The sequence below is a fragment of the Dermacentor variabilis genome, chromosome 8 (assembly GCF_050947875.1).
Source record: "Dermacentor variabilis isolate Ectoservices chromosome 8, ASM5094787v1, whole genome shotgun sequence".
Taxonomy (NCBI): Eukaryota; Metazoa; Arthropoda; class Arachnida; order Ixodida; family Ixodidae; genus Dermacentor; species Dermacentor variabilis.
The window spans coordinates 120137346-120150689 of NC_134575.1; the positions used below are offsets into that span (position 1 = coordinate 120137346).

Sequence of the window (13344 nt, forward strand, 5' to 3'; positions counted from 1 at the left end):
GTACCGAGACAAGACAGATAAAACCCCTTAAACTTCGTATAGTAGCGACACGCTTTGAAGGATGCGTCCTCCTCGCGCGCTCTAGCCGACGCCGCGTCGCTATTGGTTTAATAGCATCACGTGGACCCTCGCGCCGGCTTCGTTTGTTTACAGTCGTGCTTCAGCGCCATTTTCGCTTGAGAAGCGTCTACGGAATGGGGGGGAGCGCATGTTGGCGCCGTTGCTACGCTCGAGCGGTGTAGCAACGCCACCTAGACTTTTCCTCTAGGTGGCAGCGATTGTAGGGGGCATAGCGTCGAGGAGGGAGCGTGAAAGAGAGGAAAAACAAGGAGCGAAGGCGGAGAAGGAGAGTGTCGCTATTTTACGAAGTTTAAGGGGTTTTAAAGGGACACTAAAGGGTTAATATGAAGTCAACGTGGACTGTTGAAATACCGTCCCAGAAGCCTCGAAACGCTTGTTTCATGCGAAGAAGAGACTTATTTTAAAAGAAAATGCGTTCTGAAGCGTCTGCGTACCTCTAGCGCAGTTCAAAGCGCCCGCCCTACGATCGAGGAGTGGCGACGTCATGGTCTCATAGTGGCGTTGCGCCGTCGGCGAGTAAAACGGCGCCCGCAGACGGCGCTATGGCTTTTCTGCGCAGAACGCAAACGCGCGGCCAGAAACAAAGCCAAGGCGGAGCCGACAGCAGCGCCAAAGCGGAAATATGGTGGCTAGCGGAAGGAAAAGCGCGCGATGATAAGCTGGTTCTTTATTTTATGACGCCAACTTTGACGCTCGTTGCAATGGACGACCCTGACAACTACACATTGGCTCGCGATGCTGGGCTCGACTTCAGCGATTTAAGCACTGATCAGCGTGACCTGCTGCTGAGGGCTCGCGCTGCCGGCGCCATTGCGTACTACTACGACGGCAACTGTATGCCGTTGCTGTACATATTCGCACATTTGTAGCTTTTCCATCGTGAAAACCAAATGCTGCACTCACCGCCCCGTCTTCGACCTGCAGTTCTTGCGCTTCGGAGAATGCAGGCAAGACCGACGGAGCAGCGCTACGGGAAAGCATTGCTTTGAAAGCACTCCACACGACTTCAGTATGTCGGCGTTGAAGTCGTAATCCTCTGGACGAAAGTGCAGCGAGCACACTGTGCGATTTTTCGGCTCTTTTCCAACGCGCTGTGGCAGAGGTACAGCACTTAGGTTCGTTCGGCACACCGTGATAAGTAACGTTGAATTCGTCGCTGCAATCGCCCTTGGTCAAGTTGCGCGGACTGTTCGCGCATCCCACGACATCACAAGGACGTGGCATTCTCCTTGCTTGTTCCAAGTGCAAGTTTCGCGAGCCAGCAGAACCAGCGCAGCACGACGCGATAACGAAACGACTGAAACTCCAAAGCGCGCGCGGCGCAGAGTCGAGCGTGCAGAGTCGAGCGAAAACGAAACCGTTCGACCACCCATACTAGACACTATACCCATACTACTGAAGGGTAACGTAAAAATGTTATTTCTTCATAGAATCGAACAGAAATAGACAAGTAGCATTTTCTTCTGTCTTATAACCTAACGAAATGATCTTTTTAATACGAGTAGTTGAATACTAGTGACATAAATTATGATGAGGAGTGCCTTCGTCATCGGGCTAGTACCGGAATGTCGCTAGGGGGTCTCAAATCGTGTCATGCATTTACCCACGGAGGGAGGAAACTAAGGAGAGGCCCTACCCCCTCCGCGCGCTAGGAGAAAAGTGTGGCGGAAATGACGTATAGGTTCTCATTCTTTTTGCTGCTTTTTTATTTTTTTTGCTGCATGGCCACGCCTTTTGGGCCACAATGGCGGCGTTGTTCTGATTTTTTGAGCGCTCACACGTGTTGCTCTGGTAGGTTTCGTGCCGTGGCAAAGGCGCTGTGTGGGCGGGTTTGCGTTAGTCACCGTGTCTTGTTGCGCTGTGTTACCTGCACCGTGCTCTGCCGGATGTTGCGCGAGCGTGCGCGAAACCACGCGCAGCGCAGCGTGGTTTCGCGAAAGATGTAAACAAGAGAGGAGGGTGGCACAAAAGGCGGAGCATCGCCATGAGCAACGCCAACTTCCGGCTTCACTTTTGCTTCACAAAGAGTGACGTCAGGGCCTCTCCTTAGTTTCCTTCCTCCGTGCATTTACCTCAATTTCTCGGTTACTAAAGCTCTGTTCGCGATTATATTGACGCCTTAGATGTTCTAGAGCATTGCTTTATCACTTCAACTTTAATTCATAGCAACCTTTAGTGTCCCTTTTTAAAGACAGTGATGGATTCGGCGATGCAGCTGCGTCAAGTGGTGCCGACCGTTCGGGCATCCCGCGACATCACATGGAAGCTGAATTCTCCGCTACTTGCAGTTTGCGCGAGTGTTGCAAGCCACCAAAAGCAGCGCGGCACTACGCGATAACAAAATACTGAAACGCGAAAGCGTGTGCGGCGCAGAGTCGAGCGAAAACGAAACCCTTCGGCCGCCCGCGTCGTTGCCAGCGGTAATTTCTAATGTGTTCTTTTTTCTAAAAATGAAATAGAACTGGACACGTTGCATTTTGTTTTGGCTTATAATGCAATAAAATGTTTTTTTGCAACAAGTGGTTGAGTACTAGTGACAGAATTTAACTGAGGAGTGCTTTCGTCATCGGCCAAGTGTTGACGGTCGCATTTGGCGACGCCTCCAGGGAAACAATTATACATCACCACATTGGATCTACTTAACACAGACGAAGGACTATAACGACGCCCTCTGCAAAATTTGTAAGCAAAAAGGTACGCTAGACCATATAATATGGGAGTGTGCTGGCTCCCCAGGGATCAAGGAAAAGATTGACAGTAGAGAAGCCTGGGAGGCCTTGCTCCAGAGCGAGGCTGAAGACGACCAGCGTCGAGCAATCCGCTTGGCCGTTGAGGCCGTGAAGACTCGCTGTCCTCAACGCGCGGGGACTGCACTACGAATGACTGCACCCAGTCATTCGTAGTGCACCAGTCCATTGGTTAATCTTCTCCTTCCGCAGAAAATTCACCAGCAATGAGTCCTCGGTCTCAGAAGACGGCAGCTGACACTTTGCTTGCTGACAGAACAGGTCAGGCTTTTCGGACACTGTAGAGAAAGGACGTTACCATTTTCCCGTTTTTTTCATTGGTTCATAGAAAACACCTATGAGGTACTCGGTGAACTAAACGAGTTAGCTGGTTTATATCTCGTAAAACAGGGGGTAGGCCATGTGTGATGTGCGGGCAAAGTTCAAAGTGTGCAAATTAATTACGGCCTTCGCAGTAAGTTGCTTCTGCAAGCGCGCTCTAGAGCGTTAAAAGTGCGTGTTAAGAACGGCGTACAATTTATCTAGCCGTACCGGAAGAGATGAAAAAAGATCAGTCACTGAAATCAAAATTCGATGAAAATGGGGGACACATTATACCTGAAGTGTATGCGAAGTTAAACGTGTGTGGAGAACTACGGTCTTTGCTAAAAATCCATTAAGCAAGGGTTCGAAAGGTTGTATGTGTCCAGCGTCTCAAATGGATGAGTGATGTGCTGGCAGTGTTTTAAAGTCTATAGGTTAACTATACGCGGACAACTGAAATGGAGAGAAATGATCCATGGAATTAAGGCAGGGAGGTTGACTAGAGGTAGTTCCGGTTGGCTTCCCCGCACGGGGGAAAAGTGGGGGTATATAAAGAGGTAGAAAGCGGAAGGGGAAGAGAGACAAAGGGGGGGGGCAGCAGCTCAAATTCGGAATGTAACTATTGGAAATAGACCGCTTCGCTTCTAATTGGGTTGTGTTTCTGCACGGTCGCATTAGTCTGCTCTCTTCTTACAAACAAACGCATTTGAGTACGCATTTCACCAGCTATGTACGTATGTACGTCATGCGAACATATAGTAAAGCGTTCCACACAACATGGCTGGTGTACTTGCATCTGCAACTTTAAGGAAAACGTCTAGTTTGATGAGAGCGTCTTCAAGATCCAAAAGTGACGTGACAGGTGCTCATTTAGCGTCAGCACTTGCAGCCGTAATTATTTGTTAAATACAGAAGCGAGAAGTGTTAGCATCGAAGGTCGGTGTCTCCACAGGGAAGGTGAGAAAAATAGTTTGTGGCCTCGCACGATCTCATAGAGAACGTTGTATGAATACTACTTGGAGATGTGATGTGTGACTCAAGACCATAACCTCAAGAAACAGTGCACGATGTATGCAGAAATCTAATAACTTACTTTGTGCAACGCCTCTTATAATAATGTTGTTGCTTTGTGCATCGTCGATCACGACGAGTTTATTTATTTATTTATTATTTATTTTATTAATACTGTAAGCCTTTATAGGCTCTTACAGGAGTGGGAACAACAAAGAAAAACAACAACGAAAAGTACAGATTGCCAGCAAAAAAAAGATCCGGAAATGAAAGAAACGAAAGTCCTTTGAGAACCTTTTGAAATTAATCAAGGGTACGTACGAATTCCGAAAGGAGGGTGAATAGTAAGCAGAAATCAAGTATTCTGAACATTTTTGAGATAAGACTAACCTAATTCATTTCGCCCGGATTCTGTATACGCAGCGTTCGAAAAAAAGGTTCAACTTTGCGAGTGTATACTAAATCTGAGGCGATAAATATGGTAGAACCGCCACACATTTGTTTTTGCTTGATAACACCGAAAATGTCACGAGATCCATTTGGCCACAGTTCAGAGGTGCAAACCAAAGAAAAGTTCGGGTCATGTTAGAGAATGTCATACACGGTTCGTCTAAAGCCCCGTGGAATAAAACTTATTAAAGAGGAATTGGCCCTTCCAAGCAGTGACTGAGAGCGCGGTGTAGAAATAGCAAATCCGTGTGTATATAATTTATTTATTAAACCTTTATTAAAATGTGCGCATCGGTGAACATACTGAAAATCTTGCTATCGCCAGTCTCTGTGACATGGCAATTGTGGCTTAAGGGCGAGTGTCATAGCAAACAGGTATTTATTGCCAGTGGTTAGGGGCTTGCGCACCTTACACAGGCTATGGTGCGATGAAAACCGCTTGATTAGCCAATCTGAGTAGTGTCCGGGCGAGCCTCATACGCTTTCCACAGTATTTTTTTTTACTCACCCGGCAGCAAGACCCGAGAAGTGCGCCCTTTTCCGTGAATCGTGCCTGCACACGATAAGTTGGGTCAAAATTGCCGAGCGAACCAAATCACACTGATATACCTCACCGGCGCTCTTTATAATGGCAGCACATGTAGTTTCCCTTGCGTGTTTTGACATGCGTTTTGTTCGAGCGCGACAGAACATCTAATACTGCACACATTCCCAGTTCATTGAGTGCCGTTTCACTTTGAGGCGTTGGAGCCTCGCTCCCTGCATCGACGTTCCTGTCGCACTGAAAAAATTCACACTTGTCATACAGGAACTTCACTGTCACGCTTAACGTTATGTACTCTTGGACTGCCCTTGGCAAGCATCTGCTCCTTAATTTTAGCCGCCAGGTCGTATATCAAGCGCTTCAAGTTTATTAGCGAGTGTTTCGTTCAAAGCCACGGTGCGAAATGAGACGCAGGGTAGTCGCCGCGTCAAGTCCGCAGCAGTAAAATGAAATTCAGGAAACTGGCAAGAAAAGTCACCCCGTGCCTTCGCTGCTGCAACTACTGGCGCAAATTGAAGCGAGCGTCACGGTAGAGCGGCCTCTCGCTTCCTCTAAAGTAGGCTGACGTCAGGGACGGAGACATTGCGTCGCTTTATAGGCAAGCGGTGAAGCGCACACGTGTAGATCGCAGAGCGCGTGCAGACCCGAGTGTCGTCACCAGGCTCGAAGATCGGGCCAAGGAACGTTGGAAAAGCAGCTAGTGCACCGTCAGTGGTTGCGCGTGCAGAAGAAGCGAGCAGGCAGAGTGATCCGGAGCCTTCGTTGCAGCAACTGTTGCCAGAAAGATGCAAAACATCTTTCCGCTTCGAAGGTCACATGCTACGTCGGAGTGAGTGGTGCCGCTGCATAAGTTGTTGTATAAGAATTGTTGATAAACTCCTGGAAATGTACTCTCGGGGAAATCTTCTGGAATTTATGTTCCCGTATGCTTATTGGCAACACCGCTCACGGACATGTCATCAGTCGTGCTGACTATGCTTATAGCTCAGTTTAAATTTCAAATTAAATCGTAGGGGTTTACGGGCCAAAATCAATCTATCGTTATGGGGCACACAATGACTCAATTTTTGAGTACAAGGAATATTGAAGACATCTGCCGCACTTAAGTACGTGCCACATATTGCGACTATGCAAACCCGGCCAACATAAGTGAAAACTTGTACATTTTTACGTAACTGGCGCTCCGGTATGCGTGAAATAGCTGTGACATGCGCGCTAATTTTCTTGTTCTTCATATTTTTTCGGTGGTGTATAATTAATTCAGAGTACTATTCACATTAGTTACCAGTTCGTACCTGTGGTGTTGAAAGGTGTCTACGCTTGACGCACAAGTTACCTAAACATTGCCCGCGCTTGAGCATCGCTAACATGTTGCTTTCAGACTTTGCGGAGAAAGCAAACACGCCCAAACACACGCTGCTATTACCATTATTTGTGGGGAAGTAACGATGACTGCCTTGAAATGTGAAAAGAAGAAATGCGACATTTCGGAATCGCAGGTTATTTTCAGGGAATCTGTTTCTTTTTAGCAGTTGCATGAACAGATCTCTGTATAGTTTCCTGTATATTTAAACGAGGCGCTTTGAAACATCGGCTGCATGTGCATCGCCAATTGGCCCACTTGTTTAGGACGTTGCTCGCATATATAGAACGCTGTCGATCACTTGATAAAGTAACTTAGCAGGGACCCTTCTTGACCCACGTACATTTAACTTTGCATGCACATCAATCATGGCGTTTCTTCCACTTTGCCCAAATTCGATCTCAGTGGCTCGTATACTTCTCGCAGTAAATCTAGCTAAATTTTACACCGTTCGTAAGACCCCCCGACCCCCTACCCTAGCCCCCGCCGCCATATCTTTTTTTGAAAAGCAGTAATTACACATTCAGCTTTACTTACACGCCACCCATATTAAGCCTCTACTTCCACGAAATATAAACGCGGTGTCTCGTTTAGTTCATCGAGGACATCGCGTGCGCCTCGTATTACGCGTGAAAATAGAGAAAGGCAAGCACTGAGTAAATATTTTGAACGCTGATAAATAATCCAAAAACACTTTCTCCACAAATCACATTTAACATGGCCTCTGTTTACGTGGAATGTAAGCTCGGTCCGTCACAAAATAATCTCCGGATACTAGGTGAGGTTTCGGAGGACAAACGCAAGATGCTCTCGAGCATCGTACTCCGTTGCATACATCAGTCAACGCTGTGGAGGCTAAAGAGACTTCTTGCAGTGGCTTCTTTCGTACTTAGATGTAGTTCGGAGTTGTTTTGTTTTTGACGGCATATGTGCGCAACTGTTTTTTTATATATAGGATCAGTATTGAATGAAACAAGTTTTAACCCTTAGAAACAAACACGTTGTGGTGTACGGCTGTTAATGCGTTGCTTTCGATAATTTTTATTTTTGTTGTTCTTTTCGGAGTTTTTTTTTTATTCGCAACCGATCGCGAGAAGCCTCGCGTGCATGCTACCGCGAGCGAACGCTGTTGGCGCGCAGCGAAGCATGGACAGTATGCCCAGTGAGCCATAGGCGGAACGCGCGGAGTGATAACTTTTCTTGACCGAATTTCTTGCGTAGCTTCCACAGCGTTGACTGCTATGTATGGAACGGAGCATATAGTGCTTAGAGACTTTTTCGCAAAGCCTGTATATAACCAATGGTCCTGAAACTTTTCGCAATCACCGATTACATACCCTATATTCCTTTCAATTGACAACTTTCTGCCGCATTATTAGAGCGCTTGCACGGTCACATTCGGCGAGCCAGTCATCCACGTCGTGGTCGTCTGTGCCGCTAAGTATAGCCGGATCGCGCTGCCGGATGACGCCAGAGCATACGATGGCCGGGTGCACGGGAGCAGCATCCTGGGACGGACCCTGTTCATCCATTGCAATAGCTGGTGGTAGCGTCCGACTGCGGAGTTCCAGGATGTCGAAGAGATACCCCACACCTCCACGAAATAAAACGGGGTTGTTCGCCTAGCAGCACTAGTTCTAGGTTAGTAGCGGTAGGCTGAAACAGGTCAGTGCTATGGCGAAACGGGGAAGCAAGCGCTTCTCGTTGTCGTCTTCTCTTTATCCAGCACCATGTCTCTGCCCAGTGCCTTCAGTACAGAACATTATTCGATACACGATCAAAGGCTGGTAGCCTTATGGGGCAGTATAAACGGCAGTGAATATTCGCTTACGAAATAAACACGCTTGCTGTCAAAGAAGCCATGAGGAAGCATGTCGTCACGCAACCAGCTTTCGCAAATGAACTTGCCGGGCTCCCGTTTCACTGGGCCTCTGCTTCCGAAACTGGGGGAGGGGTGCGCGGAAAGACGTGACGTGGAATAAGGCACCAGGCTTCTCAGTGCTGCTTTCTACGGATTGTTTCGTTGCGAAATCGATATGATTATCCGAGCCTTACTGGCGGCGCCGGCGTCTCCTCACCGTTTGCATCTGTGGCCGGATGCAGCGGGTAAAGGTTTGTGTGACTTTACACCAAAAAAGAAAGTGACCGTACTAATTTCTATCGCCATTCGGGGTCTCAAATTTGTCTACGACATCTCAATGACACCCTTATGCGTCCTTTAGTGTACTGGTCTGCCGTATAGTGCGCCTTTTGTCTGTCGTCAGCTGCCTCCGTGAGATTGAACATTGTGATCGAGTACGCTCGTCTTTGCGGGAGGACCAGTGAGGCGTGCCTGTAACCTCCGTCTCGCTCTCTCCCTCTCTGCGCAGAAACACCGCAAGGACGTGAGCAACTTTGACAAGCAGTTCACCAGCGAGAAGATCGAGCTGACGCCCACCGACAAGCTGTTCATGATGAACCTGGACCAGACCGAGTTCATGGGCTTCTCCTTCCTCAACCCGGAGTTTGTGCAGCACGTCTAGCCAGACCCTTCCGCCGTCTATTTATTGTTTAACTATAGTTATTATTACCACACCGCACCCGGCGTCAACGATGCGTGCCTCCCCGCGAGGGGGTCCCACCACCATCTCTCTCCTCAGGACTCGGAACCTTCATGCCCGTCAACACACACTGTATTGTACTCGGGGACAAGTATGCGTGGCCGTCGGGCTAGGGCAGTGGGCCCGAGTCTTGTTCCTACATACTCAACGCGCTGTCGCCGAGCGGCACATGTACGCGACGTGACTGAGTGCTTTCCTCCGTAGGCTGCAATGGCGTTTGTCTGAGGGCTCGCATCCTTGGGCAGTTTGAGCTTTGTTCAGCAGAGGGGTACAGTCTCTTCAGGCGGGATTACAGGTTTCTTGGCCACGAGCGGCGAGATGTATTTGAGACTGCCTGGAATGACTGGTGGCGTACCCGTTACGAAGGCATATCAGACGTTGGAGTCTTCTCGCGCACAAAGCTAATGTCAGCCGAGTATTTAAGAGGGCGTGGCGTGGCTACTAGCTGAAACAACGACGCGATATTGTTCACTGCCATTCGGAAGTTGTCCCCGAGAGCGTCAGCGGTCTTTTCACATTGTTTTCACATTCGGCAGGACGGGCGCTTGAGAGAGTTAATCGCGGAATGCCAGACAGGCTGGAAGAGCGAGCGCCGCGTACGTGCAAGCCTTCAACTTGGGCCGCAGGGCATGACCCCAGCTTATGAACCTTGAGCTTCGCAGAGCACTATCCAATGAGCACTTCAACTGTTCCTTGCTTCACAATTTTTCGCCTAAATTTTCCATACAGCAGTGTCACAGGAGACGTTGGTTTCCATGGAACTTCCGTACGTTAATGATGTGCGAACGTAGTAAAATCTCGATGGACCTCTTGTTACACCCGTGTTACACATGTGTTAGTCTCAAGCTTTTGGTGATACATTATAAGCGTCGTTGTCGAAACAACTCTTTACTCTATCGAATGACGTCCTCAAGGGACGTTTTCTGTCCTCGACGTCATGTGGAAGCTGTGTCTATACGTGGTCCTTACTTCCGGCACTGTCACAGTACGGGGAGACTCGCGTCCCACGAATACGATTCTGTTTGCTCTTCACTTTTAAGCAGCATGCCAGCGCGTTTTCTTCTGGTGATGGTTGAGCCCATGCATCATTATCACGTTGATGGGTCTTTCCCCCGTAATTCTATTACTAGTGCGGCGACCGAGAACGTGGATGCCGGTTGCAGTAATGGCCCGCGGACACTTCCAGACCAACTTGGAAAATGACCACCGGAAGTTGTCTATGGAAGGCCAATTTTTGACACGACCATTCCTGTTGGCATAGTCTTCCCATCATTGTGAAGCAAATCTCGACCTCATAATGTTGTACTGTCGTACCAAACAATCGACACACTCAGGAAAGTTCGTCAAAGTTTCGGACAAGTGTCGGAGATGAAGTGGAAAGATTACGGTCTTTTAAAATTTGATTTCACCCTGTGATTCCCGGTTTTGGCGGAAATGCGATCGTTGCGACAAAACTTGTGGCTCCCTCTATCGACGGCTGCCTGCCAGGCACATGAAAATAACTAAGCTCCTTCTTGTACGCTGGGCTATTTCAGAACTAGGCCAGCATATTTAAGTCGGAAGGCTTTCTTGATACTGTTCAGTAAGTTCATGGTACAGATGATGCGTTTTGGTATTCTAGTCTGCTCTTTTTTTATTCGTTTAGCATCAACGAAGTTGTTATTACGATCCGCTAACTGCCGTAAACAGTTTGCCAGAGGTTTATTCGTTGAAAGGCGTGACTAGTCATTCGGGGAGGGAAGGAGGGGGACTCGGCTAACAAGGAGATTCAAAAGGAAGCTAAGGACGGTAGATTGAACGACAGAAAATAGTTTGACAGTAGTAATGACAAGAGATGACAAGGCGCAATTAGACGGATGCAGTAGTGTTACACTGGTCATATAACTGGTAATCTAGAGAATATAGTCGATGGTACACCGAGAGGTTCACAACGCAGCCTATGAAGGCGAATAAGTGTGTACACGATGTGAAGGGATTCTTAAATTCCCCATGTATTGAGGGGCTGCGGTTGATGCCGGGCAGGGTCGACAGGAAAGCTGTGGTAGAAGTCACCGACCTGGCATTTGGCCTCTGCCGGGTGAAGACTACTAGGAACTGAAAACACTCAAATTGCCCAGCTTGGAGCGGCAGAGGCGTCAAATACATATGTTCTTTTGTCAGAGCGCGCCGGTGGAACTGCAATATTCGCAACGTGAAACGCTCTTTGCCGTCGCGCCGTTGACAGGTCGGGCTGCTTCTTTTTTCCTTGATCGACCTTGTGTCAAGTGACTTGGGGCCGACTAGAAAGTCAGCGCAAGAAGGCACGGTCACGTTTGTTCTAGTCGAGTCATGGATATTGACTCGCCATTGGCATCGAACGCGACACACCTTGTGCAGATTACGCGGTTTAGCGAACTTGTAGCCTCCAGTATACAAAACATGTGAGATAATATGTTCCCATGTATAACACCTGAGCCCGCGTCAGTGTGCGTTGTGCACAAGAAAAATGGAATAGGGCTAAACACCGGGCCACAGAATGAACCTCTGCGTCACTTTGGTGAAATTTCTCCTACTGCGATCGCAGGTTTCCTGTTTTTCACGGCAGTGCTGGCTAACGACCGGCCCCGATCAATTATCTTCACACCAATTCAGTTAGAATCGCGTATTTCGCATGTTTCTCGTGGTGTACTTATGACTTAGTTTGACCCGCTTCCTCCTTGTAACGATGCTGGCTTGTAATTCCATGAACATCCTCGAGACAGCGAAGATCGCTCCGTCGAATTAGCTTGTTTTGGCGCAACACAATCTAATTGAAGTTTGCCTCCTATTTATGACGAAGGCACCGTGGACGTTTCATTTCCGCCATTGTTTGATGTGGCCTTTGTGTAGGCCCTGTCAACCAAAAGTGAGTGATGAGGTCTGTCTAGAAGATGCGTGGGTTTCGGTTAGCCACCAGAGGGAAAGGGCTTGCATTTGCCCCCACAAAGAAGTGTAGTGCCAAATAAACCATGTACCATCGAATGCGAGCATCAGTTCTCGATACTTTGTCCTCGCGTCTTGTAGTTTTCTACTGGCGACTTTCAAAGTCGTCGCCACGACCTGTGTATCGGCCTTGAAGCGCGCGTCGAACCGAGGCGATGAGCAGGCTTTCGGCTTCGCTATATAAGCACATTCTTATTTGCAGTTTGTTTGAGACATCGTTCACATCTCCTTAAGTTGTTGTCTGAAATCAGTGCCAGCTGCTTTTAATATGTGGTCCTGAACGCTCGAATTTCTTCGAAGATCGTCAGAAGCCAGCGTGCATCTTAAAGCTCGGGCACCGCTTTATTTTCCAACAAAGGTCATTATGTGCCTTAGAAAGATTTTGACAGCATGAAGTTGACGTCTCCCATGAAGTTGTTAACGAATTGCCCTACAACGCCCCTTATTCATCGCTCACAAGCTGAAGGCAGACCTTATCGAGCCAATTTTATGAAATTCCTTGGTTATTCTTTGACCATTTGAACGTCGCTCGAAATGTTTTGCACCTCTAGGTTCTCTTCGCTGGTTTTAGTTGAACGGCATCAATTAAAAAAATATATTCCAGTTTTAATAAATGTCGCTTTCCGTCTCACAGTTTCGCTTTTGCGTGGCCAACTCCTCCAGCCGCCGCTGTGAAAGCAGAAGCAGAAAGTTTTGGTATCTGGCAGGCAGTGAGTGGAACTACAACCGCTGACTTGGCGGTCTACAAATGCATATGTACCGGACATCGACAAACACACTGTATCACTGCTGAAGTAGGCATTCAACGTGTTTCAGGTGCGCTGTCATTAAATGCGAATGGAATTTGTAGTACTTGCGCATCTAGTCAAAGGATGTCCTTGATGTTCGTTGCATTTAGTTTTGTCTTCCTTAACTTGGGACATTTCAGGAATTTTCGGAGCGGATAGGCAGTACGAAACTTGATGAAATTCTATTGCTGGATAGGCTTAGTCCGCGAGACTTTGTATTGTGCCATAGGCTTTCATGATGTGTATGTTCTTGCCGTTCGGCGTCTGCTCAGGAACGTACACGTCAGAGCGTTGTTTGTCCTAGTTACGATATGATCGTTTTTGCAAGGACATCGAGCATCGAGAGTTTCCCGTCTAGTTGCGTTGTGAATCTTGAGGAGGCCCCGTTCAGTATTGAGGCACATGCTTAAAGGCATTGTCGCTCAACCCGGGCTTGTTGCGACTTGGAGCTATAGGAGTCGTTAATTGACTGTTTATCCCTACGACCTCGCCGCTT

At 48.0% G+C, this 13344-nt stretch overlaps 1 protein-coding gene across 1 annotated transcript in view; it reads left to right on the plus strand.

Annotated features, from left to right (window-relative positions):
* LOC142590555 (protein kinase C, brain isozyme-like) overlaps positions 1 to 12761 on the plus strand; it is a 224818-nt gene extending 212057 nt beyond the window's left edge. Inside the window, exon 11 of the mRNA XM_075702760.1 lies at positions 8869 to 12761. Coding sequence (XP_075558875.1) covers positions 8869 to 9021 — 153 coding nt within the window. The 3' untranslated portion in view covers positions 9022 to 12761. The remainder of the gene's footprint in view (positions 1 to 8868) is intronic.
* The last annotated feature ends 583 nt before the right edge of the window (positions 12762 to 13344 follow it).